Raw genomic sequence first — 24,009 nt, 5'->3', positions numbered from 1 at the left:
GCGAGCACCTATGGAGGCCGGCACGGTACACGAGGGGGTGGGTGACCAGCACCACGCCCGACCGCCTTTGTCTCCCCAGTGGCGATGTTTACACACCAGGTACTCAGTTTAGGCTGAGTCGACCTAGGGGAGGCCCGGGACCGGTTCAGATCATTGTCGCTGGTGTTGGCCGTGAGCGGGAATCGAACTCGGGTCGCCGGGTTCATAGCGCAGCGCTAACCACTGCACCACCGCTCCCACCAGGGCATCCTTCCAATCCTGCGGAACCCGTCCAGTGGTCCAGACTGTTGTTATGATGTCATGTAGGGCAGTCTGCGCACAAACGCCACCCTCCCTCAGCATTTCGCTTGTGAGTTCATCTCTGCCCGGTGCCTTTCCTGGTCTCAGACTCTGGATCGCCTTCAGTACTTCCTCAACGGATGGCACCTCAGCCAGCCACTCACAGGGGGTGACTTCCTCCTCCAATATTTGAGGCACCGCAGCCTCAGCAGGGTCATCCCCACTTTGTGCCATGATGTTTTCCTGGCTGAGGGATTTCCCATCCCCAAGGACCTCACAGAAATGCTCAGCAAATCTGCAAACCTGTTCCTGGGGGTCGGAGATTGGATCACCGTTCTTTCCCCGAATGATGGTAATTGGTGTGGTGCTGCAGGTTAGTTTTTTGATGGAGTTCAATAAAGATTTGTGATCGCGGGCCATCGAGGCAGATTCCATTTCCTCAGCAACCCGCGACCACCACCCATCCTTATAGCGCCTCACGGCTCTCCGAACCTCCGAGCGAAGGCTGCAGTTAACCTCCTCATTCTCTGACGTGGGATGCTATAGACGATTAGAGTGGGCCTGTCGCTTTTTTCAACCATCCTGAACACCTCCTCTGTCAGCCAGGGTCTCTGGGGATGTCTGGACCGCGTACCCAAAGCAGCCATTGCAGCTGCATGAGTCACAGTCCTAAAACTCGCCCATTTCCCCTCGACATAAGGAGGAGTGGGGGACGATGCCAACCCCAGCCGCAAGCGATGATGAAATTCTCGCCTGCAACTTTCATCAGCTAAATGAGACCAGGCCACCTTAGGTTGGAATGGGGTCCTGGGTGTACACCCACCACCGGAGTGGAAGAATGGCAGGCGCATCTTACAGATGACTAGTCTATGGTCAGAGGGCAAATCAGCTCCACGGTAGGTCCTGGTGTCAATGACATGGGCTCGCATCCGCTGGTCCGTCACTATGTAGTCCAGCAGATGTTCTTGCTTGGACCCGGCATGCATCCATGATGTTGTGTGGATGCGCCGATGCCGGAACAGCGTGTTGGTAATTACAAGCCCATGGGCTGCACACAAATCTAGCAGCCTCCTACCGTTGTTATTGAGCTGATCTGGCCCATGCCTTCCAATCACTCCAGACCAGGTACCAGCATCATGACCAACTCGGGCATTGAAGTCATCCAACAAGATGACTCTGTCTCGAGGGGCCACTTTAGCTAGCACCTGTGACAGGAGGTCATAGAAGGCATCTGACTCATCGGCCTTGCCTGCATCCCTCCACGGATGTTCGTCTTCAGTTGGGGTATAAGTAACCACGACCACCACTCCTCAACGATATACACACACACACACACCTAAATACACACACACACACACACCTATATACACACAGACCTATATATACACAGACAACAACAACAACCGCCATTTGCAACTAAGTGCGGTGACGTCACCACGACACTTGTGCCAGGCCATGTGCACCTTGAGGCCACGTGAAGTGTCGAACGCCCGCTGGCAGGTCACGGGGCAGACACAAGTGCCACGGGTCGACTGACTGAGATTACCGAGATGACTGGCTGATGCACCACCTGTGCCCTCTACTGTTCCAACTTGCTGTGCTTTAGCCACCCGGAGATCCGCTCGTTGTTGTGAGCGTCGCTCCTCCGCCCTCTGTTGTTGTTGGAGGGCGACTGCCTCCAACTGCCCAGTAGCGTCCTTCACGAGCCTCCTCCACTGACGCCGATCTTGACACTGCTGGTACCAGTCATCGGCAAGCCCACTAACTCCACATCCTCCTCTACCACATCACTCCATCTCTTCTCTAGCCCGTGCTGCGCCCGTTTAGCCTCCTCGATCCGGCCGAACAAAAGTTGTTTAGGCATGCGGTGACTGGGCATGCGGGCTACATGACCCAGCCAACGCAGCCTTGCCTGCCGGAAGAGCTCACCGATGGAACTTTGCCCAGATCTTTCAAGGATTTGTGAGCTCCTCACACAATCCAGCCTGGTTAAACCCAGGATGGATCGTAGGCAGGCCAGCCTAAATGTTTATAACCGGCAAAGATGCTCCATTAGTGGTGTCCACGTTTTCCAAGCGTAGAGAAGGGAGGGAATGACTGTGGCCGAGAAGACCTTAAGCTTCGTGCGGAGCGACAGACCAGGTAGCTTCCACACAGCGTTACGCAACCGACGAAAATATATTGCCGCTCGACTGATTCGGAGTGAGACCTCTGCTGTTAAACTGGAGCCGGTCATGAGCACACTGCCCAGGTATGGGAAACTCTCCACTCTCTCCACAACTGCCCCATCACCGATTGGGAGTTGTGGGGGTGGAGTGTCCGATGGTACAAAATACCCAGGCAGGTGCTTAGTTTTGGTGGGGCTGATGGTAAGGCCCCACCTCTTAGTGGCATACTCCAGTTTCAGCAGAAACGTCTCTAACGCCTCCTCTAAATGAGCAGCAATTGCCAAATCATCGGCATACATAACGTGGTTGAACAATAGGGAGCCATCCCTTGACTGCACCCGGGCATCGATCAGCCTTCCCATATATCTGTACCAAATGGAAATTCTCCCGGTACAGCTATTGAAAGCTTCACGAACTACGTGGTCAAAATAGATGTTAAATAATGTGGGAGCCAGAGGACATCCCTGTCGCACCCCAAGGTGTACAGGGAAAGGCTCTGACTCCCGGCCACGTAGTTTTACCCGGGCCCGCTTACCATCATGAAGGTCCTTAATGATCGTCAGCAGAGGGTCAGGGACTCCGAAAGCACGAAGAACAACCCAGAGCCCAGGCCTACTGATGTTATCATAGGCCTTGACCAGGTCAATAAAGCAGAGATGTAGGTCTTGCTGGAATTCCCTACACCTCTGCTGTAGCAGACGGACAGAAAATATGGCATCTGTGCACTCGGAATTGGTCCTCCCCCCCACAGCAATGTCCACGACAGCGTTGCCCGTCCGGCACCGCGAGGAGGTAGGAGGTTGTTTTTGCCGCACATATATACACACACCTATATACACATGTAGTGACATAAGAAGGGAGGGGCTGCTGGGGGCTCTGGGTCCCTGGGAGGGCCAGGCGCTTAATCCCCTTGGCGCCAGGCGTGGGTTCTCAGGCGGGTCAGACGCTTAAGCCTCTTGGCATCAGGCGTTGGGTTCCCAGGCGCTTAATCCTTTTGGCGCCGCCAATGGGGGAGGGGGGGCTGTGTGTGCTCTGTGGGATATCTGGGGGCACACACGGCCCCACCCCTCGTTGGGCTAGGCATAAAAAGGGGAGCTCCCTAGACGATCGGGGCCAGTTGTAACTCAAGACCCAAGACCCACGACCAGCCATCTGAAGACCCTGGGATGTTGTGAGAGCGAGTGGTGGGACTCTGGAACTCCCGACTCTACGACCTTGTGAGGGCGAGTTCCAGAGCGTAGCCAGAGTAGAGTATCTAGGCTGTGTACCTAGGCTGTGTACCTAGGCTGTGTACCTAGGCTGTAACAGAGTATCAGGACTGTTGAAATGTTGTATTGTAATAAAGGAGTTACCTCTACAAGTGTCTCCGGAACCCGTTACACTTGTGTGCGTGGGAGCGGTGGTGCAGTGGTTAGCGCACTGTGTGTGTGTGAGTGGTGGTGCAGTGGTTAGCGCACTGAGTGTGTGTGGGGAACGGTTGCGCAGTGGTTAGCGCACTGTGTGTGAGTGGTGGTGCAGTGGTAGCGCACTGTGTGTGTGTGGGAGCGGTGGTGCAGTGATTAGCGCACTGTGTGTGTGTGTATGAGTGGTGGTGCAGTGGTTAGCGCACTGTGTGTGGGGGAGCAGTGGTGCAGTGGTTAGCGCACTGTGTGTGTCTTTGGTGAGTGGGGGTGCAGTGGTTAGCGCAGTGTGTGTCTTTGGTGAGTGGTGGTGCAGTGGTTATCGTACTGTGTGTGTGTGGGGGAGTGGTGGTGCAGTGGTTAGCGCACTGTGTGTGTGTGTGTGGGGGAGTGGTGGTGCAGTGGTCAGTGCACTGTGTGTGTGTGTGGGAGCGGTGGTGCAGTGGTTAGCGCACTGTGTGTGTCTTAGGGGAGTGGTGGTGCAGTGGTTAGCGCACTGTGTGTGTGTGGGAGCAGTTGTGCAGTGGTTAGCGCACTGTGTGTGTCTTTGGTGAGTGGTGGTGCAGTGGTTAGCGCACCGTGTGTGTCTTTGGTGAGTGGTGGTGCAGTGGTTAGCGCACTGTTAGTGTGAGTGGTGGTGCAGTGGTTAGCGCACTGTGTGTGTGCGTGGGAGCGGTGGTGCAGTGGTTAATGCACTGTGTGTGTGAGTGGTGGTGCAGTGGTTAGCGCACTGTGTGTGTGGGGGAGCGGTGGTGCAGTGGTTAGCGCACTGTGTGCGTCTTTGGTGAGTGGTGGTGCAGTGGTTAGCGCACTGCGTGTCTTAGGGGAGTGGTGGTGCAGTGGTTAGCGCACTGTGTGTGTCTTAGGGGAGTGGTGGTGCAGTGGTTAGCGCACTGTGTGTGTGTGGGAGCAGTGGTGCAGTGGTTAGCGCACTGTGTGCGTCTTTGGTGAGTGGTGGTGCAGTGGTTAGCGCACTGTGTGTGTCTTTGGTGAGTGGTGGTGCAGTGGTTAGCGCACTGTGTGTGTGTCTTGGGGGAGCGGTGGTGCAGTGGTTATCGCACTGTGAGTGTGAGTGGTGGTGCAGTGGTTAGCGCACTGTGTGTGTGGGAGCGGTGGTGCAGTGGTTAGCGCACTGTGTGTGGGGAGTGGTGGTGCAGTGGTTAACGGACTGTGTGTGTGGGAGTGGTCGTGCAGTGGTTAGCGCACTGTGTGTGTGTGGGAGCGGTGGTCCAGTGGTTAGCGCACTGTGTGTGTGTGGGAGCGGTGGTGCAGTGGTTGGCGAACTATGGTCCTTGCCGATTAACGTCTGGATGTTCACAACCATGGGTTGAAGCAAGCCTGACCGCCTGCGGCGTCCCTCACAACCATTTACGGCCTTGGGCCAGGAAAGTCACGAAAAAAATTGGGCACGAACGATGCATTTACGCAAACTCCCGATGCTCCGTTTTGAAGTTTAAAAATGAAAAAAATTTGAATTGTATTATGTTTTGAATTAAATAATTGTATTTCTTCATTAAAACTTATATCATTTTACATCTGGAAGACTTCATTGAAAACGATATTTCGTGTGAATTTTCTCTAGTCATTAAGTAGATGGCCTTACCGGGGTTCGGTTCGATGCGGACTTTCACCTGGTTGGGATCGCGGGGTGGAGATAAGGCGACATAGAGCTGGCCGTGCCAGAAGACCGCCGTCTGCAGATCGATTCCAACGCGATCGAACGTCTGTCTCTGCTCCTCCGTCGTTCATGCAGGGGGCACGTAGATTTGCAGCGCCCCCTGCATGAAAACGAAGGAAAGTGCAGGGTTCATCACAGATAGATGAAGTGCGCTTATATAAAAGTACTAGCGGGAAGTACCCGGCGTTGCCCGGCCGAAAAAGACACACACATGGACTTAGACACACAAACATCGACCCATACACACAAGCACATCGACTTACATACACACACAGACATTCGCTTTAGATAAACAAACATGGAGTTACACACACAAATAGACGTACACACATACAGCGACTCACACACACGTAGACTTTCACACTCACATGGACCTAAGCACACATGGATTTACACACACATCGACTGAGAGACACACATGGACTCGCACACATACATATGTTGAGGTGCAAATGACGACACAGAGGCAGGTCTTCAGTTAAGGGCTTGGCCAGTTATTTATTAAGGGCTTTGGATAACTTCCCCAGGGGTAGGGGTCCGTCACTAGGTCCTTCACACGAACCTTCACTCTGTCTGTTCCTAGCTCGGCTAGCTCCAGGGCTCTCTCCCTCGAGTCGGATCGGGGGGTTCAGCCAACACCGACCGACCGACCGAGGAGAGCAGCACCTTCTATCACTACGGCCGGCTTCTCTCCAGACTCCCTGAGCTTTACCCCTGGCTGGCTCTTCAACCGCTCTCTATCCCGGGCTCCCACAGTAACCCCCCGTTCGTCACGCGGCCCCCCTTAAGCAACTTCACACATGGTGTTGGAACAGATGACGCCAAAAGGCGCACCAACACCATGTGAGACTAGGCTCTAAGGAAAGCTGTCTCGGGTGTGGACCAATCAACTTTAAGGACAGTGCATACATTATCAGAGTTATGTTTTTTGTTTGCATTATGACTGCAGGTATTGTGGTCTATGCAAACATGACTCCTTGTAAAAAAGGTGTCAGTTTTGTTGCCAGATAAAAGGGTAAAAACACAATCATCAAAGACAGCCATGTCAGAGCCTTTTTACTTAAAAATGTAATGGTGACATGTCCTACTTTTTAACGTAATATAAAGGATACTAAGGCTAAGTACACCCTAGGATTGCACTTTTGTTGAAAAATGAAGCTCTAAAAATGTGGCCATTATTGGCCAAAAACGGCATAGGTTAGTATGCCGATGTTCTATATTGGGACATGAACATTTCATCATAAAATGTTCCACTTTTAATCTAATACATGACATACTAATACGAAGGGTAAATACAATTGATGAATTAACTTTTGGTAGAAAAAGTGAAGCTTTGAAAATTTGGCTTATTTTGGTTAAAACCGGCATGAGTCAGTACCCGATTTTCTTTTTGGGGCGTGAAAGTTTAGTCATGAAATTGCCCACTTTTCAAGTAATTAGTAGAGCATACTAATACTTTACAAAATGGAGGAATTCACTTTTTCTTGGAAAATCTAGCTATGAAAATTTAGCAAATTTTGGCCAAGAACGGCATAGGTTAAGTATGCCGATTTGATCTTTTTACTTCAAATTTCATGGTGAAATGTCCCACTTTTAATGTAATATATAGGTTACTCAGGCTAACCACAAGCGAGGAATGCACTTTTTGTTTAAAAATACCGCTGTAAGAATTCGTTCAATTTTAGCCAAAAAACGGCATAGGTTAGTACTGATGGACGTGAAAATGTCATCGTGAAATGTCGCCAGCGGTGTGCTGGAGAGCCAAGCCACGACATCTACAAAGTGCTGCTCATAGCGAGCAGCACCGATGGAGGTCGTCACGGTACACGAGGGGGTGGGTGGCCAGCACCACGCCCGGCCGTCTTTGTCTCCCTAGTGGCGATGTTGACACACCGCACCGGGTACTCGTTTGAGGCTGAGTCAACGTAGGGGAGGCTCAGGACCGGCTCAAAAAAGTCGTCACTGGCGGTGTTGGCCACGAGCGGGAATGGAACTCGGCTGGTCGGTGCGGAGCGCAGCGCTCACCACGACACTGTCACTCCCCTTCTTCTTGGTTCTGTCGGTAGTCACGTAGAATGGAAATAATAAAATAATAAAAATAAAACATAACAAAATAATTCTCACGACTTTTCGGCCACAACGCAAGCAGCCGTCCTCAGGTGGAGAACAGGTCTGTCGAGAAGACAGAGTCTGAATGACACACCCCATTCATTCAGACTGTCTTCTCGACAGACCTGTTCTCCACCTGAGGACGGCTGCTTGCGTTGTGGTCGAAACGTCGTGAGAATTATTTTATTGTTTTATTTTTATCATTTCCCTTCTATGTGACTTTACCGAAAGAACCAAGAAGATGAATCCCTGCAGTCACGAAAGCTTTAAATCGAAACTGCCACTCCCCTTCTGTCAACAAACTTGAACTCAGACCCCGCTCTCTGACGTCACCGGGCAGCATGACCTCATCGGCGTCAAACGCCAGGGGGCGGTGTGCCTCGCTAGTGACGTCATGTCACCCACACCCCAGTGAGTGGCGGCTCATTAACATAAGGTTTTCGTGAAAGCCGTCGCGAGTTTATTGCGACGTGTTCAGCATCCGTGCCCCATCCCTCCACGTGTGAGCCGGGCTCATTTACATAACTTATTTAAGTTACAGAGCCGCTCATTGCGGAAAGGAGTGTCTTGTACCCCGGAAGTGACGTCACGGCCTGCTGCCGCGTGGCGTCGCGAGGTAGCAGGAAGTTGCCGCTCCGCGTGTGAACTGAAATCCGAGGTGAGAAATTTTCATCGTGGTGGTGGTTGTGGTTGTTGTGGTGGTGGTTGTGGTGGTGGTTGTGGTGGTGGTTGTGGTGGTGGTTGTGGTGGTTGTTGTGGTGGTGGTGATGGTGGTGGTGGTGATGATGGTGGTGGTGTTGTTGTGGTGGTGGTTGTGGTGGTGGTGGTGGTGGTTGTGGTGGTGATGGTGGTGGTTGTGGTGGTGTTGTGGTGGTGGTTGTGGTGGTGGTTGTGGTGGTGGTTGTGGTGGTGTGGTGGTGGTGGTTGTGGTGGTGGTTATGATGGTGGTGGTGGTTGTGGTGTTGTTGTGGTGGTGGTTGTGGTGGTGGTGATGGTGGTGGTTGTGGTGGTGTTGTGGTGGTGGTTGTGGTGGTGGTTGTGGTGGTGTTGTGGTGGTGGTTGTGGTGGTGGTTATGGTTGTGGTCGTGGATGTGGTGGTTGAGGTGGATGTGGTTGTGGTGGATGTGGTGGTAGTTGTGGTTGTTGTTGTGTACCGAGGTAGAGCCTCGCTCTTTCTCTCGTTGGGATGTCAATTGAGTAGCAGCGAGCATGGAAGCGATGTCCAGGTTGGAACTTTACAACGCGGGGCCTTGCCTCCTGCCCTCGCCTGATGGCGTTTGCTTCAATTCTCTCGCTTAGTTTAGCAATCTGTGGAAGAACGTAATCAGCCAGGCGATGCGTTAATTGTGTGTTGACCGACTCTGTGTTGTATTGCATTACATTTCCAAATTTTACAAAGTTTGTTTCATTAAGTGTGCTCTCTCTCTCTCTGTGTCCTCTACTGCAGTCACTAAACCTCCAAATCTCTCATTGACACAAGGCCCTAATTATAATATGTTATAATCATTATAATGTTATAATAATTATAATATGTTATACTAATTATGTTATAATAATTATAATATGTTAAACTAATTATAATATATATTCTTGGTTCTTTAGGTAAAGTCACGTTTTATTTTATTATTTTCCTTCTACGTGATTTTACCGAAAGAACCAAGAATATGAATCCCTGCAGTCACGAAAGCTTGAAATCAAGATATAATTATATTTTATAATAATTATAATATGTTATAATAATTATAATAATCAAATAAGCTAAAAATGCCCCCCCCCAAATATATTGCTTTGAAAACATTTTTTAAAATAATAATTGCGATGCTATGTTAATAAAAACAATTTGCTAAACCTTGGCCACGAAATCTGGACTTGTCTTCATATAACAATGCATAGATTTCTGTTTATATGATTGCGTTGTACTTTATGAATCCCTAATCTCTGCCATTACACACTATGAAACAAGAAAAGGTAAAAAAAGAAAAAACAGAGCAATGTAATACAATACACTATTAGACATTATTGTAAAGAATAAAGACAAATTGTATCCCATGTGTTAGTGAACTTAAAAAAATATTTAAGTCATTAAATAGGAAATTAGTTTTCAAATTTAGATATTTTTTCTGGGGGGGGGACCCCAGACCCCCTGGAAGATTTGGTCCCCCCCAATGTTGACTCCATGGCTACAGCCTTGCATTGACATGCTAATTTCTCTACCCCCCCTCTCTCTCTATTTAAGGCCTCGACACAGAGGTGTTGTTTCTCTATGTGCCTATGTGTGTGTGTGTCTCTCTTTGTGTCTCTTTGTGTCATCTCTCTCTGCTTATGTGTCTGTCTATGTGTCTCCGTGTCTGTGTTTTGTCTCTCTCTCAAATTGAGAAATCTTTGGAAGAACGTAATTAACCAGGTGGGGTGTTGACTGTTATGTTACCCGACTCTCTGTGGTATTGCATTACATTTCTAAGTTTACTGGGTTTGTTTTCTCTTTAATTTGTACCTGATGACGATTGCTTGTGTTGCAATCGAAACATCACATGCTATTATTTAATGTATTTATTTATTCTACGTGACTTTCCCGAAAGAACCAAAGAGTATATTGCTTAAGTTTTAATTTCTCTTCACCTGGCTCATTACTTTGTAACTTTGTTTTTATTTTTAATATTCACAGTTTTTTTTTATTTTTTACCAGGCCACGCCCGCCTGAGCTGCTGTACCGCTCTTGTTTTCAGAAGCGACCTGCCCACAACAACAACAACAAGGTGAGACTTGTCAACAGCGTGGCGGTGCTCACTCTAGACGCGTGGTGGTGTTCACTCTAGACACGTGGCGGTGTTCACTCTAGAGGCGTGGCGGTGTTCACTCTAGACGCGTGGCGGTGTTCACTCTCTACATGTGGAGGGGAAACCCGGGGATCGGGAAGGAAATCAACGCCACCACGGGGAGAGAGAGAGAGACACGCAGTCTCGGCTGTGTTGATTGATCCTCAGTGAATTACTTGTTGGAGTGAGGAAGCATTAATACTGAGCAGGTGAAGGTGGCCAGGTGTGGGTCTGGACACACCACCACCTGTGAACCATGCCAGTGTGTGACAGTGGTGGAGCCATTGAGGGTAGGGTGGCACGTGTCCCCCCAAAGATCTGATCGAAATCCATAATTTAGATCGGATCATTGGGGTTTATTAGTAACTAGCTTCACTACCCGGCTTCGCCCGGGACTTGGATTCTTGTCTTGGATAAATTTCAAATTTCATATTCCCTTATCTTTCACTGAAACACCCTGAAAAAAATTGATGCTTGCAAGAAAGAAAAAAGCCGAAACACATCAATTTACCTAAATCGGATATTTTCACTCAAGGATATTCAACCTTAATCCACTTCTACGGAAGGTCGATTTTGGCAACTCGGGAAGGGAATGACGTGGCGAGCTGAAAATAGTCGCGTTCGCTTAGAAATTCCAGACGGCATAAGCTGTGAAATTTTCATGACGCCAGAGCTCAGCGTTGGAGAGTTTTTGCTGCTTCACACAAACAAACAGATGTAATTTCTGCTTTATATTTGAGATAGCAGTTGTACCCGTTTTTCGCACGGATATGTATTGAAACTCCGAGAAGCCAATGGCTTCATCGGCCTGGAGGGAAGCGCCACCTAAAATCTCCCGACACACTGAACAGCTGTAGAAGTACGGCGCACGAAGAGCCATATGGTAGGGGTAAGCATTGCAGACCGCTTAACTCAGTTGTGATGCTGGTTGACACCACATACTTCATGGTCATTCCCCCCCCCCAAAAAAATACAAAAGTCTATTTTATACTTTTTATATTGTGTACAGTATGGAACCTATCCACGTGCCAAATTTCAAGTGTGTAGCATGTTGGGAAGTATGCTAAACATTTAGAACAGACACATGTATCCACGCATTTTGCAACCCCCACCGCCACCGTGTGGCATATTATTACGTGCCAGGGACTTTATGAGAGGACAACAGTCCAAGTCCATAATTGGCAATAAGTAACGGCAAAGCAGTTGCAAGCGACTCACAGAATTGTGCGCAGTTGCGTCTACAGGACACGACTTCCCTGAAGGCATCACGTTCAGCGAGCGCAATGCCGATCACACGCGTCAAATAAAAAGCAAGGGACAAGTCCTTGCTTACTAACAACTCCTTACTTACTAACAACTCCTTACTTACTAACAACTATCATTTTTCATTACTGGAGGGGTTGCCCCCCTCCCTACCTGAAAATCCTGGCTCAGCCTCTGAGTGTGTGACAGTGTCAAGTTTGTGTTTGCAGTAAAGTCTATTAACTCTATTGAGCACGGACGTTATATCAAAACAGTTGTTTATTTTTGTTTTCCTCTGGAACTCTTTGTAAGAATGGAGTCAGGAAGTTATCACAGCACACGTGCAGCAGCTAAAGTCGGAACTGTTCATCACAGAAATCAAGGACATCTGTGCCTGGCTTTACACCTCTTAGTTGCGATTGAACATTCATTTATGCATTTGTGCATAACACAAATTATTATTATCAACACCCTTTGCTATGTGAGCTGAATTTAGCTTTCATAAACATTTATTTTGAAGCCAGACAGCCAATATTGTGTGCTCGGAGTTTTGGGTTAACATTCATTTTGAAGATACGAGGGCTTCCAGGCATGTTTATGACCATTTGCCCTCTCATTGTGTGCCACTTTTTCACGCTATCATAAATATCATAAATATATGAATAAGTATAGACGTGTAAGTCACGTATTACTGTGTATATGCATTGATACTGATGTGTAGATGGTGTGGATATAACTTTTTCTCTTTCTGCAGCTATCGCTTCCTCTGCAGAATTGGTCTGATGGAGCAAAGGCACTCGGCGCAGCTCGGTGCAAAAAGGCAACAATGCGACCGGTGTGCATACTGCACGGATTGTCCTGCAAATTTGACACGGCACCAGAGAACTCACACAGGAGAGAAACCTTTCATGTGCAGTGTGTGTGGGAAGGCGTTTTCACATTCATCTCATCTTGTAACACACCAGAGAACTCACACGGGAGAGAAACCCTTCAAGTGCAGTGTGTGTGGGAAGGCGTTTATACAGTCAACTCATCTTGTAGCACACCAGAGAACACACACGGGAGAGAAACCCTTCAAGTGCAGTGTGTGTGGGAAGACGTTTGCACATTCATCTCATCTTGTAACACACCAGAGAACTCACACGGGAGAGAAACCCTTCAAGTGCAGTGTGTGTGGGAAGACGTTTGCACAGTCATCTCCTCTTGTAACACACCAGAGAACTCACACGGGAGAGAAACCCTTCAAGTGCAGTGTGTGTGGGAAGGCGTTTGCAAAGTCATCTACTCTTGTAATACACCAGAGAACACACACGGGAGAGAAACCTTTCAAGTGCAGTGTGTGTGGGAAGGCGTTTGCACAGTCATCAAATTTTCAAAGACACCAGAGAACACACACGGAAGAGAATCCCTTCAGGTGCAGTGTGTGTGAGATGGCGTTTGCACAGTCATCTACTCTTGTAATACACCAGAGAACACACACGGGAGAGAAACCTTTCAAGTGCAGTGTGTGTGGGAAGGCGTTTGTACAGTCATCACATTTTCAAAGACACCAGAGAACACACAAGCATCAGAAGATCCACAAGGAGTGGAGTCTGAAATCAGCTTGTGAACGTCAAAGTGCCACAATGAGCCCATCCCTCATCAAACAAGAACCGGAAGAAAATCCCAGCTTGGACACTTTTAAAGATAACGAGGTGAAATATGAAGAAGTGAAGGTGAAATGTGAAGAAGTGATGGTGAAGAGCGAAGAAGTGAAGGTAAAATGTGAAGATGAAGATTCAACTCCAAAATCGGACCTTCACATCGATGGAGGCAACGTGAAGCAGGAGGAGAATTCTGACTGTGAGGCAGAGCGAGGCAACTCCCAGCAGTTTGTGGAAGTGGAGGTGTGGGTGGACTTCCTCTGAGACAATACAAAGTCAAATGGAGACCCGGGAGATGTGTAAGCTTGAGACGATGTCGCTCCAATAGATGCTCCTTTGTCACAGGCCTTTAATGACAAGAATGTGAAGTTGAACACTCGGTTCCTAGGTTCAACCTGCAGGGTAAGAGCGGCCAGTCTTTGTGGACCTGTGGGTTGGGTAGATCTCTAACCAGGAGCGAGAGCCAATAAGCTCCCAAGCAATCACTATGTTATCATAATTGCATTTATATGGTGCTTGCTTAATGGCCTCTGGCAACTCAGAGTTTTGTATCGTATCTCTTTTCAAACACTGGAAGAGCATCCCCAAGTAGCAGCTGCCCCTGTGTGGCACAAGGTGGTGGCCCTGCACCGGCCTGCATGTGGACAAGAGCCTGTCAGTAGGGGGCGATGGTTGATGTAGCATCTCAGTTGTGGAGTTTGTAGGTAATGCTTAGAATTTGATATATTTTGACCCCGACGCCAGCATGCAATGGCCTACTCGTTTTGAATGGCACAATAGTACGTTGTACATACACTTAAGCAGATTTTGCATATTTTTTTAAATTAGCTGCTTGTTAATGCGATGTACCCTAGTGCAGTAAATCAATTTTGTTAACATGCCTGTCAATAATTTAGACTAAATACTCGTCTGATTGTGTGCGTACATGTAACATTTTGTCTATAAGGGTCAAACATTGATTAAGTGATGTTAGGACAAAGTGTGTGTTTTGCAAGTAACCTGTACAGATAACTCAGGTGAGACTCATTATTCTTGTGATACAGGTCAAAGGGTATTTTTTGTGTTTTCAGGAAGCGTCTGATTCTGGAGCAACTCATTGTCTTTGAAATAGCCAGCACACTCGGATCATTCATCAGTTACAAGGCATACCACTCAAAAGTTACACGAATAGGAGATACATTCTCTACAACACGAATTATAATTTTGTATTACGTGTTGACGTAGATTTTGTCGAATTAGGACGAGAAATGGTCCTTGCTGATTAATGTCTGGATGTTGACAACCATGGGTTGAAGCAAGCCTGGCCGCCTGCGGTGCCCCTCAACCATTTACGGCCTTGGGCCAGGAAAGTCACAAAAAAAATTGCACACGAACGACGCATTCACACAAACTCCTGATGCTCCGTTTTGAAGTTTTAAAATGAAACAACTTTTAATTGTATTATGTTTAGAATTTTATGATTGTATTTCTTAATTAAAAGCTTTTATCATTTTACATCTGGACGACTTAATTGAAAACATTTCGTGTGAATTTTCTATCGTCATTAAGTAGATTGCCTTGCTGGGGATTCGGTTCGATGCGGACTTTCACCTTGTTGGGTTCGCGGGATCGAGATGAGGCGACACAGAGCTGGCCGAGCGAGAAGACTGCCGTCTGCAGATCGATTCCAACGTGATCGAACGTCTGTCCCTGCGCTTCCATAGTTCATGCAGGGGGCGAGTAGGTTTGCAGCGCCCCCTGCACGAAAACGACGGAAAGTGCAGCTTTCATCACAGATGAAGTTGTGCGCTTATGTGAAAGTATCGCCAGTGGGTTTTCAAAGTACCTTCGTCTTACAGAAATCAATTTCGCGTTGGCCCACCGCATTAAAACAATGCTCAGCTGAGCGGGGCGAGCCACGGTAGGGGGGGGGTCACCTTATCTTTGTCACGTGCCGTAGTTCACGTGACTTCTGCCGCGACAACTTCTGGATGTTTTCGCCTGAGGACGACCGCTCGTGTTGCGATCGAAGCGTCGTGATTTAGTTATTATTTTATTTTTTCTACCTTCGTGACTTTACTGAAAGAACCAAAAAGTATGAAAGACGTCTTGTCTGCCGATCTTGTTCATATCCGTGTACATCGATATCCCACATTGCTCACACGTTCACACCACACACAATGAAATATATAGAAACTAGAACGACTTCCGGGGATGGGCAAAGATCGAGGAATCTCTTACAATAGAGCGAGTTCAGTGTGTTCGAGTCAACATCTCTCTGTTCGCATCTGTGTCTCTCTCTGCCTGTGTCTCTCTATGTCGTCTCTGTGTATCTTTCTCTGTCTCTGTGTTCCTCTTGTCTGTGTCTGTCCGCCTGTCTTGTCTGTCTGTGTGTGTCTGTCTATTAGCGTCTGTCCCACCAGAGTCAACGACTGTCAGTAGCAGCAGGCGCCCGTTCAACTCCCACGACTAAACGCCACTCAAACTTGCTCCCAACACAAAGACAAAGATCCCCCGTATAGCCTTAACAGACCGTAGGGGCAAGTGCTGTTAGCGAGCACCTAAGACAAAGATCCCCTGTATAGCCTGCACAGAATGTTGGGGCAAGTGCTGTTAGCGAGCACCTATTCAGGGTGGGACGGCACACGAGGGGGTGGGTGGCCAGCACCACGCCCGGCGGCCTTTGTCTCCCCAGTGGCGATGTTGACACACCACTCCGGGTTCTCGTTTGAGGCCGAGTCGAGGTAGGGGAGGCTCAGGACCGGTTCAGAAAGTCGTCACTGGCGGTGTTGGCCACAAGCGGGAATGCAACTCGGCTGATCGGTGCGGAGCGCAGCGCTCACCACGACACTGTCACTCCCCTTCTTCTTGGTTCTGTCGGTAGTCACGTAGAATGGAAATAATAAAATAATAAAAATAAAACAATAAAATAATTCTCACGACTTTTCGGCCACAACGCAAGCAGCCGTCCTCAGGTGGAGAACAGGTCTGTCAAGAAGACAGAGTCTGAATGACACACCCCATTCATTCAGACTGTCTTCTCGACAGACCTGTTCTCCACCTGAGGACGGCTGCTTGCGTTGTGGTCGAAACTTCGTGAGAATTATTTTATTGTTTTATTTTTATTATTTCCCTTCTACGTGACTTTACCGAAAGAACCAAGAAGATGAATCCCTGCAGTCACGAAAGCTTTAAATCGAAACTGCCGCTCCCCTCCTGTAAACAAACTTGAACTCCGACCCCGCTCTCTGACGTCACCGCCCAGCGTGACCTCATTGGCGTCAAACGCCTGGGGGCGGTGTGCCTCGCTAGTAACGTCATGTCACCCACCCCCGGTGAGTGGCGGCTCATTAACATAAGGTTTTCGTGAAAGTCGTCGCGAGTTTATTGCGACGTGTTCAGCATCCGTGCCCCATCCCTCCACGTGTGAGCCGGGCTCATTTACATTATTTATTTAAGTTACAGAGCCGCTCATTGCGGAAAGGAGTGCCTTGTACCCCGGAAGTGACGTCACGGCTTGCTGCGCGTGGCGTTGCGAGGTAGCAGGAAGTTGCCGCTCCGCGTGTGAACTGAAATCCGAGGTGAGAAATTTTCATCGTGGTGGTGGTGGTGGTTGTGGTGGTTGTTGTGGTGGTGATGATGGTGGTGGTGGTTGTTGTGGTGGTGGTGGTTGTGGTGATGATGGTGGTAGTGGTGGTTGTTGTGGTGGTGGTGGTGATGATGGTGGTGGTGGTTGTTGTGGTGGTGGTTGTTGTGGTGGTGGTGGTGGTTGTTGTGGTGGTGGTGATGATGGTGGTAGTGGTTGTTGTGGTGGTGGTTGTGGTGGTGGTGGTTGTGGTGGTGGTGATGGTGGTGGTTGTTGTGGTGGTGTTGTGGTGGTTGTTGTGGTGGTCGTTGTGGTGGTGGTGGTTGTGGTGGTGTTGTGGTGGTGGTGGTTGTGGTGGTGGTTGTAGTGGTTGTTGTGATGGTGGTGGTGGTTGTTGTGGTGGTGGTGGTGGTTGTGGTGGTGGTTTTGGTGGTGGTGGTGGTTTTGGTGGTGGTGGTGGTGGATGTGGTGGTTGTGGTGGATGTGGTGGTGGATGTGGTGGTGGATGTGGTGGTTGTTGTGTACCGAGGTAGAGCCTCGCTCTTTCTCTCGTTGGGATGTCAATTGAGTAGCAGCGAGCATGGAAGCGATGTCCAGGTTGGAACTTTACAACGCGGGGCCTTGCCTCCTGCCCTCGCCTGATGGTGTTTGCTTCAATTCTCTCGCTTAGTTTAGCAATCTGTGGAAGAACGTAATCAGCCAGGCGATGCGTTATTTGTGTGTTGACCGACTCTGTGTTGTATTGCATTATATTTCCAAATTTTACGAAGTTTGTTTGATTAAGTGTGCTCTCTCTCTCTCTCTGTGTCCTCTACTGCAGTCACCAAACCTCCAAATCTCTCATTGACACAAGGCCCTAATTATATGTTATAATAATTATAATGTTATAATAATTATAATGTTATAATAATTATAATATGTTATACTGATTATAATATATATTCTTGGTTCTTTAGGTAAAGTCACGTTTTATTTTATTATTTACCTTCTACATGACTTTACCGAAAGAACCAAGAATATGAATCCCTGAAGTCACGAAAGCTTGAAATCAAGATATTATATGTTATAATAATTATAATATGTTTTAATTAATTATAATCAAATATGCAAAAAATGTCCCCCCCAATATATTGCTATAAAAACATTTTTAAAAATAATAATTGCGATGCTATGTTAATAAAAACAATTTGCTTAACCTTGGCCACGAAATCTGGACTTGTCTTCATATAACAATGCATAGATTTCTGTTTATATGATTGCGTTGTACTTTATGAATCTCTAATCTCTGCAATTACACACTATGAAACAAGAAAAGGTAAAAAAGAAAAAACAGCATCGTAATACAATACACTCTTAGACATTAGTGTAAAGAATAAAGACAAATTGCATCCCATGTGTTAGTGAACTTGAAAAAATATTTAAGTCATTAAATAGCAGGAAATTAGTTTTCAAATTTAGATATTTTTCTGGGGGGGAGGGACCCCAGACCCCCTGGAAGATTTGGTCCCCCCCATGTTGACTCCATGGCTACAGCCTTGCATTGACATGCTAATTTCTCTACCCCCCCTCCTCTCTCTCTATTTAAGGCCTCGACACAGAGGTGTTGTTTCTCTATGTGCCTATGTGTGTGTGTGTGTGTGTCTCTCTCTGTGTGTCTTTGTGTCATCTCTCTCTGCTTATGTGTCTGTCTATGTGTCTCCGTGTCTGTGTTTTGTCTCTCTCTCAAATTGAGAAATCTTTGGAAGAACGTAATTAACCAGGTGGGGTGTTGACTGTTATGTTAGCTGACTCTCTGTTGTATTGCATTACATTTCTAAGTTTACTAGGTTTGTTTTCTCTTTCATTTGTACCTGGTGATGATTGCTTGTGTTGCAATCGAAACGTCTCATGCTATTATTTAATGTATTTATTTATTCTACGTGACTTTCCTGAAAGAACCAAATAGTATTTTGCTTAAGTTTTAATTTCTCTTCACCTGGCTCGTTACTTTGTAACTTTGTTTTTATTTTTAATATTCACAGTTTTTTTTCATTTTTTACCAGGCCACGCCCGCTTGAGCTGCTGTACCGCTCTTGATTTCAGAAGCGACCTGCCCACAACAACAACAACAAGGTGAGGCTTGTCAACAGCGTGGCGGTGTTCACTCTAGACACGTGGTGGTGTTCACTCTAGACGCGTGGCGGTGTTCACTCTAGACACGTGGCGGTGTTCACTCTAGACGCGTGGCGGTGTTCACTCTAGACGCGTGGCGGTGTTCACTCTAGACGCGTGGTGGTGTTCACTCTCTACATGTGGAGGGGAAACCCGGGGATCGGGAAGGAAATCAACGCCACCACGGGGAGAGAGAGAGAGAGAGACACGCAGTCTCGGCTGTGTTGATTGATCCTCAGTGAATTACTTGTTGGAGTGAGGAAGCATTAATACTGAGCAGGTGAAGGTGGCCAGGTGTGGGTCTGGACACACCACCACTTGTGAACCATGCCAGTGTGTGACAGTGGTGGAGCCAGTGAGGGTAGGGTGGCACGTGTCCCCCCAATGATCTGATCGAAATCCATAATTTAGATCGGATCATTGGGGTTTATTACTAACTAGCTTCACTACCTGGCTTCGCCAGGGACTTGGATTCTTGTCTTGGATAAATTTCAAATTTCATATTCCCTTATCTTTCACTGAAAATCCCTGAAAAAAATTGATGCTTGCAAGAAAGAAAAAAGCCGAAACACATCAATTTACCACAATCGGATGTTTTCACTCAAGGATATTCAACCTTAATCCACTTCTACGGAAGGTCGATTTTGGCAACTCGGGAAGGGAATGACGTGGCGAGCTGAAAATAGTCGCGTTCGCTTAGAAATTCCAGATGGCATAAGCTGTGAAAATTGCATGATGCCAGAGCTCAGCGTTGGAGAGTTTTTGCTGCTTCACACAAACAAACAGATGTAATTTCTGCTTTATATTTAAGATATGTATTGAAACTCCGAGAAGCCAATGGCTTCATCGGCCTGGAGGGAAGCGCCACCTAAAATTTCCCGGCACACTGAACAGCTGTAGAAGTACGGCGCGCGAAGAGCCATATGTATTCCTAGGTTTTTTCGGTAAAGTCACGTGACTTTACCGAAAAAAATCTAAGAATATGAATCCTTGCAGTCACGAAAGCTTCAAATCTAGAATTAAGAGCCATATGGTAGGGGTAAGCATTGCAGACCGCTTTACTCAGTTGTGATGCGGATTGACACCACATACTTAATGGTCATTTATCCCCCCCCCCCCAAATACAAAAGTCTATTTTCATACTTTTTACATTGTGTACAGTATGGAACCTATCCACGTGCCAAATTTCAAGTGTGTAGCATGTTGGGAAGTATGCTAGACATTTATAACAGACACACGTATCCGCACATTTCCTTTTTATATATATAAGATAAATGGGCATTTTGCGACCCCCAGCGCCACCGTGTGGCATATTATTACGTGCCAGGGACTTTATGAGAGGACAACAGTCCAAGTCCATAATTGGCAATAAGTAACGGCAAAGCAGTTGCAAGCGACTCGCAGAATTGTGCGCAGTTGCGTCTACAGGACACGACTTCCCTGAAGGCATCACGTTCAGCGAGCGCAATGCCGATCACACGCGTCGAATAAAAAGTCCTTGCTTACTAACAACTCCTTACTTACTAACAACTCCTTACTTACTAAGAACTATCATTTTTCATTACTGGAGGGGTTGCCCCCCTCCCTACCTGAAAATCCTGGCTCAGCCTCTGAGTGTGTGACAGTGTCAAGTTTGTGTTTGCAGTAAAATCTATTAACTCTATTGAGCACGGACGTTATATCAAAAATATTTTTGTTTTCCTCTGGAACTCTTTGTAAGAATGGAGTCAGGAAGTTATCACAGCTCACGTGCAGCAGCTAAAGTCGGAACTGTTCATCACAGCAATCAAGGACATCTGTGCCTGGCTTTACACCTCTTAGTTGCGATTGAACATTCATTTATGCATTTGTGCATAACACAAATATTATTATTTTCAACACCCTTTGCTATGTCAGCTGAATTTAGCTTTCATAAACATTTATTTTGAAGCCAGACAGCCAATATTGTGTGCTTGGAGTTTTGGGTTAACATTCATTTTGAAGATACGAGGGCTTCCAGGCATGTTTATGACCATTTGCCCTCTAATTGTGTGCCATAACAGCCCGTGTGATGAATTTGGGACACTTTTTCACGCTATCATAAATATATGAATAAGTATAGATGTGTACGTCACGTGTTACTGTGTATATGCATTGATACTGATGTGTAGATGGTGTGGATATAACGTTTTCTCTTTCTGCAGCTGTCGCTTCCTCTGCAGAATTGGTCTGATGGAGCAAAGGCACTCGGCACGTTTCGGTGCCAAAAGGCAACAATGCGACCGGTGTGCATACAGCACGGATCATACTGAACATTTTACACGGCACCAGAGAACTCACACAGGAGAGAAACCCTTCAAGTGCAGTGTGTGTGGGAAGACGTTTGCACAGTCATCTCCTCTTGTAACACACCAGAGAACTCACACGGGAGAGAAGCCCTTCAGGTGCAGTGTTTGTGGGAAGGCGTTTGCAAAGTCATCTACTCTTGTAATACACCAGAGAACACACACGGGAGAGAAACCTTTCAAGTGCAGTGTGTGTGGGAAGGCGTTTGCACAGTCATCAAATTTTCAAAAACACCAGAGAACACACACGGGAGAGAAGCCCTTCAGGTGCAGTGTTTGTGGGAAGGCGTTTGCAAAGTCATCTACTCTTGTAATACACCAGAGAACACACACGGGAGAGAAACCTTTCAAGTGCAGTGTGTGTGGGAAGGCGTTTGCACAGTCATCACATTTTCAAAAACACCAGAGAACACACACGGGAGAGAAGCCCTTCAGGTGCAGTGTTTGTGGGAAGGCGTTTGTACAGTCATCACATTTTCAAAGACACCAGAGAACACACAAGCATCAGAAGATCCACAAGGAGTGGAGTCTGAAATCAGCTTGTGAACGTCAAAGTGCTGCAATGAGCCCATCCCTCATCAAACAAGAACCGGAAGAAAATCCCAGCTTGGACACTTTTGAAGGTATCGAGGTGAAATATGAAGAGGTGAAGGTGAAATGTAAAGAAGTGATGGTGAAGAGCGAAGAAGTGAAGGTAAAATGTGAAGATGAAGATTCAACTCCAAAATCGGACCTTCACATCGATGGAGGCAACGTGAAGCAGGAGGAGAATTCTGACTGTGAGGCAGAGCGAGGCAACTCCCAGCAGTTTGTGGAAGTGGAGGTGTGGGTGGACTTCCTCCGAAACAATACAAAGTCAAATGGAGACCCGGGAGATGTGTAAGCCTGAGACAATGTCGCTCCAATAGATGCACCTTTGTCACAGGCCTTTAATGACAAGAATGTGAAGCTGACCACTCAATTCCTAGGTTCAATCTGCAGGGTAAGAGCAGCCAGTCTTTGTGGACCTGTGGGTTGGGTAGATCTCTAACCAGGAGCGAGAGCCAATGAGCTCCCAAGCATTCACTATGTTATCATAATTGCATTTATATATATTGCTTGCTTAATCGCCTCTGGCAACTCGGAGTTTTGTATCGTATCTCTTTTCAAACACTCCAAGAGCATGCCCAAGTAGCAACTGCCCCTGTGTGGCACAAAGTGGTGGCCCTGCACCGGCCCTGCATGTGGACAAGAGCTTGTCAGTAGGGGGCGATGGTTGATGTGGCATCTCAGTTGTGGAGTTTGTAGGTAATGCTTAGAATTTGATATATTTTGACCCAGACGCCAGCATGCAATGGCCTACTCGTTTTGAATGGTGCATTAGTGTGTTGTACATGCACTTAAGCAGATTTTGCATATTTTTAAAATTAGCTTCTTGTTAATGCGATGTAACCTAGTGCAGTAATTAAATTTTGTTAACATGCCTGTCAATAATTTAGACTGAATACTTGTCTGATTATATTCTTAGGTTTTTTCGGTAAAGTCACGTAGGTAAAACATCAAAATTAATGAAAATAAAATAAAACAAAAATCACGACGTTTCGGAGGCAACACAAGTCTCCGTCATCAGGTGGGACCGTCACAGCCGAATTAGCTGCATCAAGTGATGCAGCTAATTCAGCTAATTCGGCTGTGTCGGTCCCACCTGATGACGGAGACTTGTGTTGCCTCCGAAACGTCGTGATTTTTATTTTATTTTATTTTCATTAATTTTGATGTTTAACCTACGTGACTTTACCGAAAAAAACCTAAGAATATGATTACTTGTCTGATTGTGTGCGTACATGTAACATTTTGTCTATAAGGGTCAAACATTGATTAAGTGATGTTAGGACAAAGTGTGTGTTTGGCAAGTAACCTGTACAGATAACTCAGGTGAGACTCATTGTTCTTGTGATACAGGTCAAAGGGTATTTTTGTGTTTTCAGGAAGCGTCCGCCTCTGGAGCAACTCATTGTCTTTGAAATAGCGAGCACACTCGGACCATTCATCAGTTACAAGGCATACCACTCAAAAGTTACACGTAGAGGAGATACATTCTCTACAACACGAATTATAATTTTGTATTACGTGTTGACGTAGATTTTGTCGAATTAGGACGAGAAATGGTCCTTGCTGATTAACGTCTGGATGTTGGCAACCATGGGTTGAAGCAAGCCTGACCGCCTGCGGTGCCCCTCACAACCATTTACGGCCTTGGGCCAGGAAAGTCACGAAAATGTTTTCACACGAACGACACATCCACGCAAGCTCCAGATGCTCCGTTTTGAAGTTTGAAAATGAAACAGCTGAATTGTATTATGTTTTGAATTAGATAATTGTATTTCTTCATTAAAAGCGTATTCATTGAAAACGATATTTCGTGTGAATTTTCTCTCGTCGTTAAGTAGATGGCCTTGCCGGGGATTCGGTTCGATGCGGACTTTCACCTTGTTGGGATCGCGGGATCGAGATGAGGCGACACAGAGCTGGCCGTGCGAGAAGACTGCCGTCTGCAGATCGATTCCACCGTGATCGAACGTCTGTCCCTGCGCCTCCATCGTTCATGCAGGGGGCGAGTAGGTTTGCAGCGCCCCCTGCATGAAAACGACGGAA

General features: G+C 47.1%; 2 protein-coding genes across 2 annotated transcripts; both read left to right on the top strand.

The window, feature by feature from the left end:
- Positions 1 to 10,324: 10,324 nt before the first annotated feature.
- LOC144737768 (uncharacterized) lies at positions 10,325 to 14,831 on the top strand. Its single transcript, XM_078620629.1, has 2 exons — positions 10,325 to 10,390; positions 12,447 to 14,831. The coding sequence occupies exon 2, from the start codon at positions 12,475 to 12,477 to the stop codon at positions 13,597 to 13,599; it is 1,125 nt and encodes a 374-aa protein (XP_078476755.1). The 5' UTR covers positions 10,325 to 10,390; positions 12,447 to 12,474; the 3' UTR covers positions 13,600 to 14,831.
- Positions 14,832 to 21,238: 6,407 nt separating this feature from the next.
- Positions 21,239 to 22,894, top strand: LOC144737769 (uncharacterized). Its single transcript, XM_078620630.1, has one exon. The coding sequence runs from the start codon at positions 21,263 to 21,265 to the stop codon at positions 22,256 to 22,258; it is 996 nt and encodes a 331-aa protein (XP_078476756.1). The 5' UTR covers positions 21,239 to 21,262; the 3' UTR covers positions 22,259 to 22,894.
- The last annotated feature ends 1,115 nt before the right edge of the window (positions 22,895 to 24,009 follow it).

This window comes from Lampetra planeri, chromosome 73, assembly GCF_965212315.1.
Source record: "Lampetra planeri chromosome 73, kcLamPlan1.2.h2, whole genome shotgun sequence".
NCBI classification, from domain to species: domain Eukaryota; kingdom Metazoa; phylum Chordata; class Hyperoartia; order Petromyzontiformes; family Petromyzontidae; genus Lampetra; species Lampetra planeri.
Note: the sequence above shows the minus strand (reverse complement) of the source record. Positions and strands in the feature narration are given on the sequence as shown.

Coding starts and splice junctions, on each gene's coding strand:
- LOC144737768 (XM_078620629.1), top strand. CDS start 12,475: ATGGAGCAAAGGCACTCGGCGCAGCTCGGTGCAAAAAGGCAACAATGC.
- LOC144737769 (XM_078620630.1), top strand. CDS start 21,263: ATGGAGCAAAGGCACTCGGCACGTTTCGGTGCCAAAAGGCAACAATGC.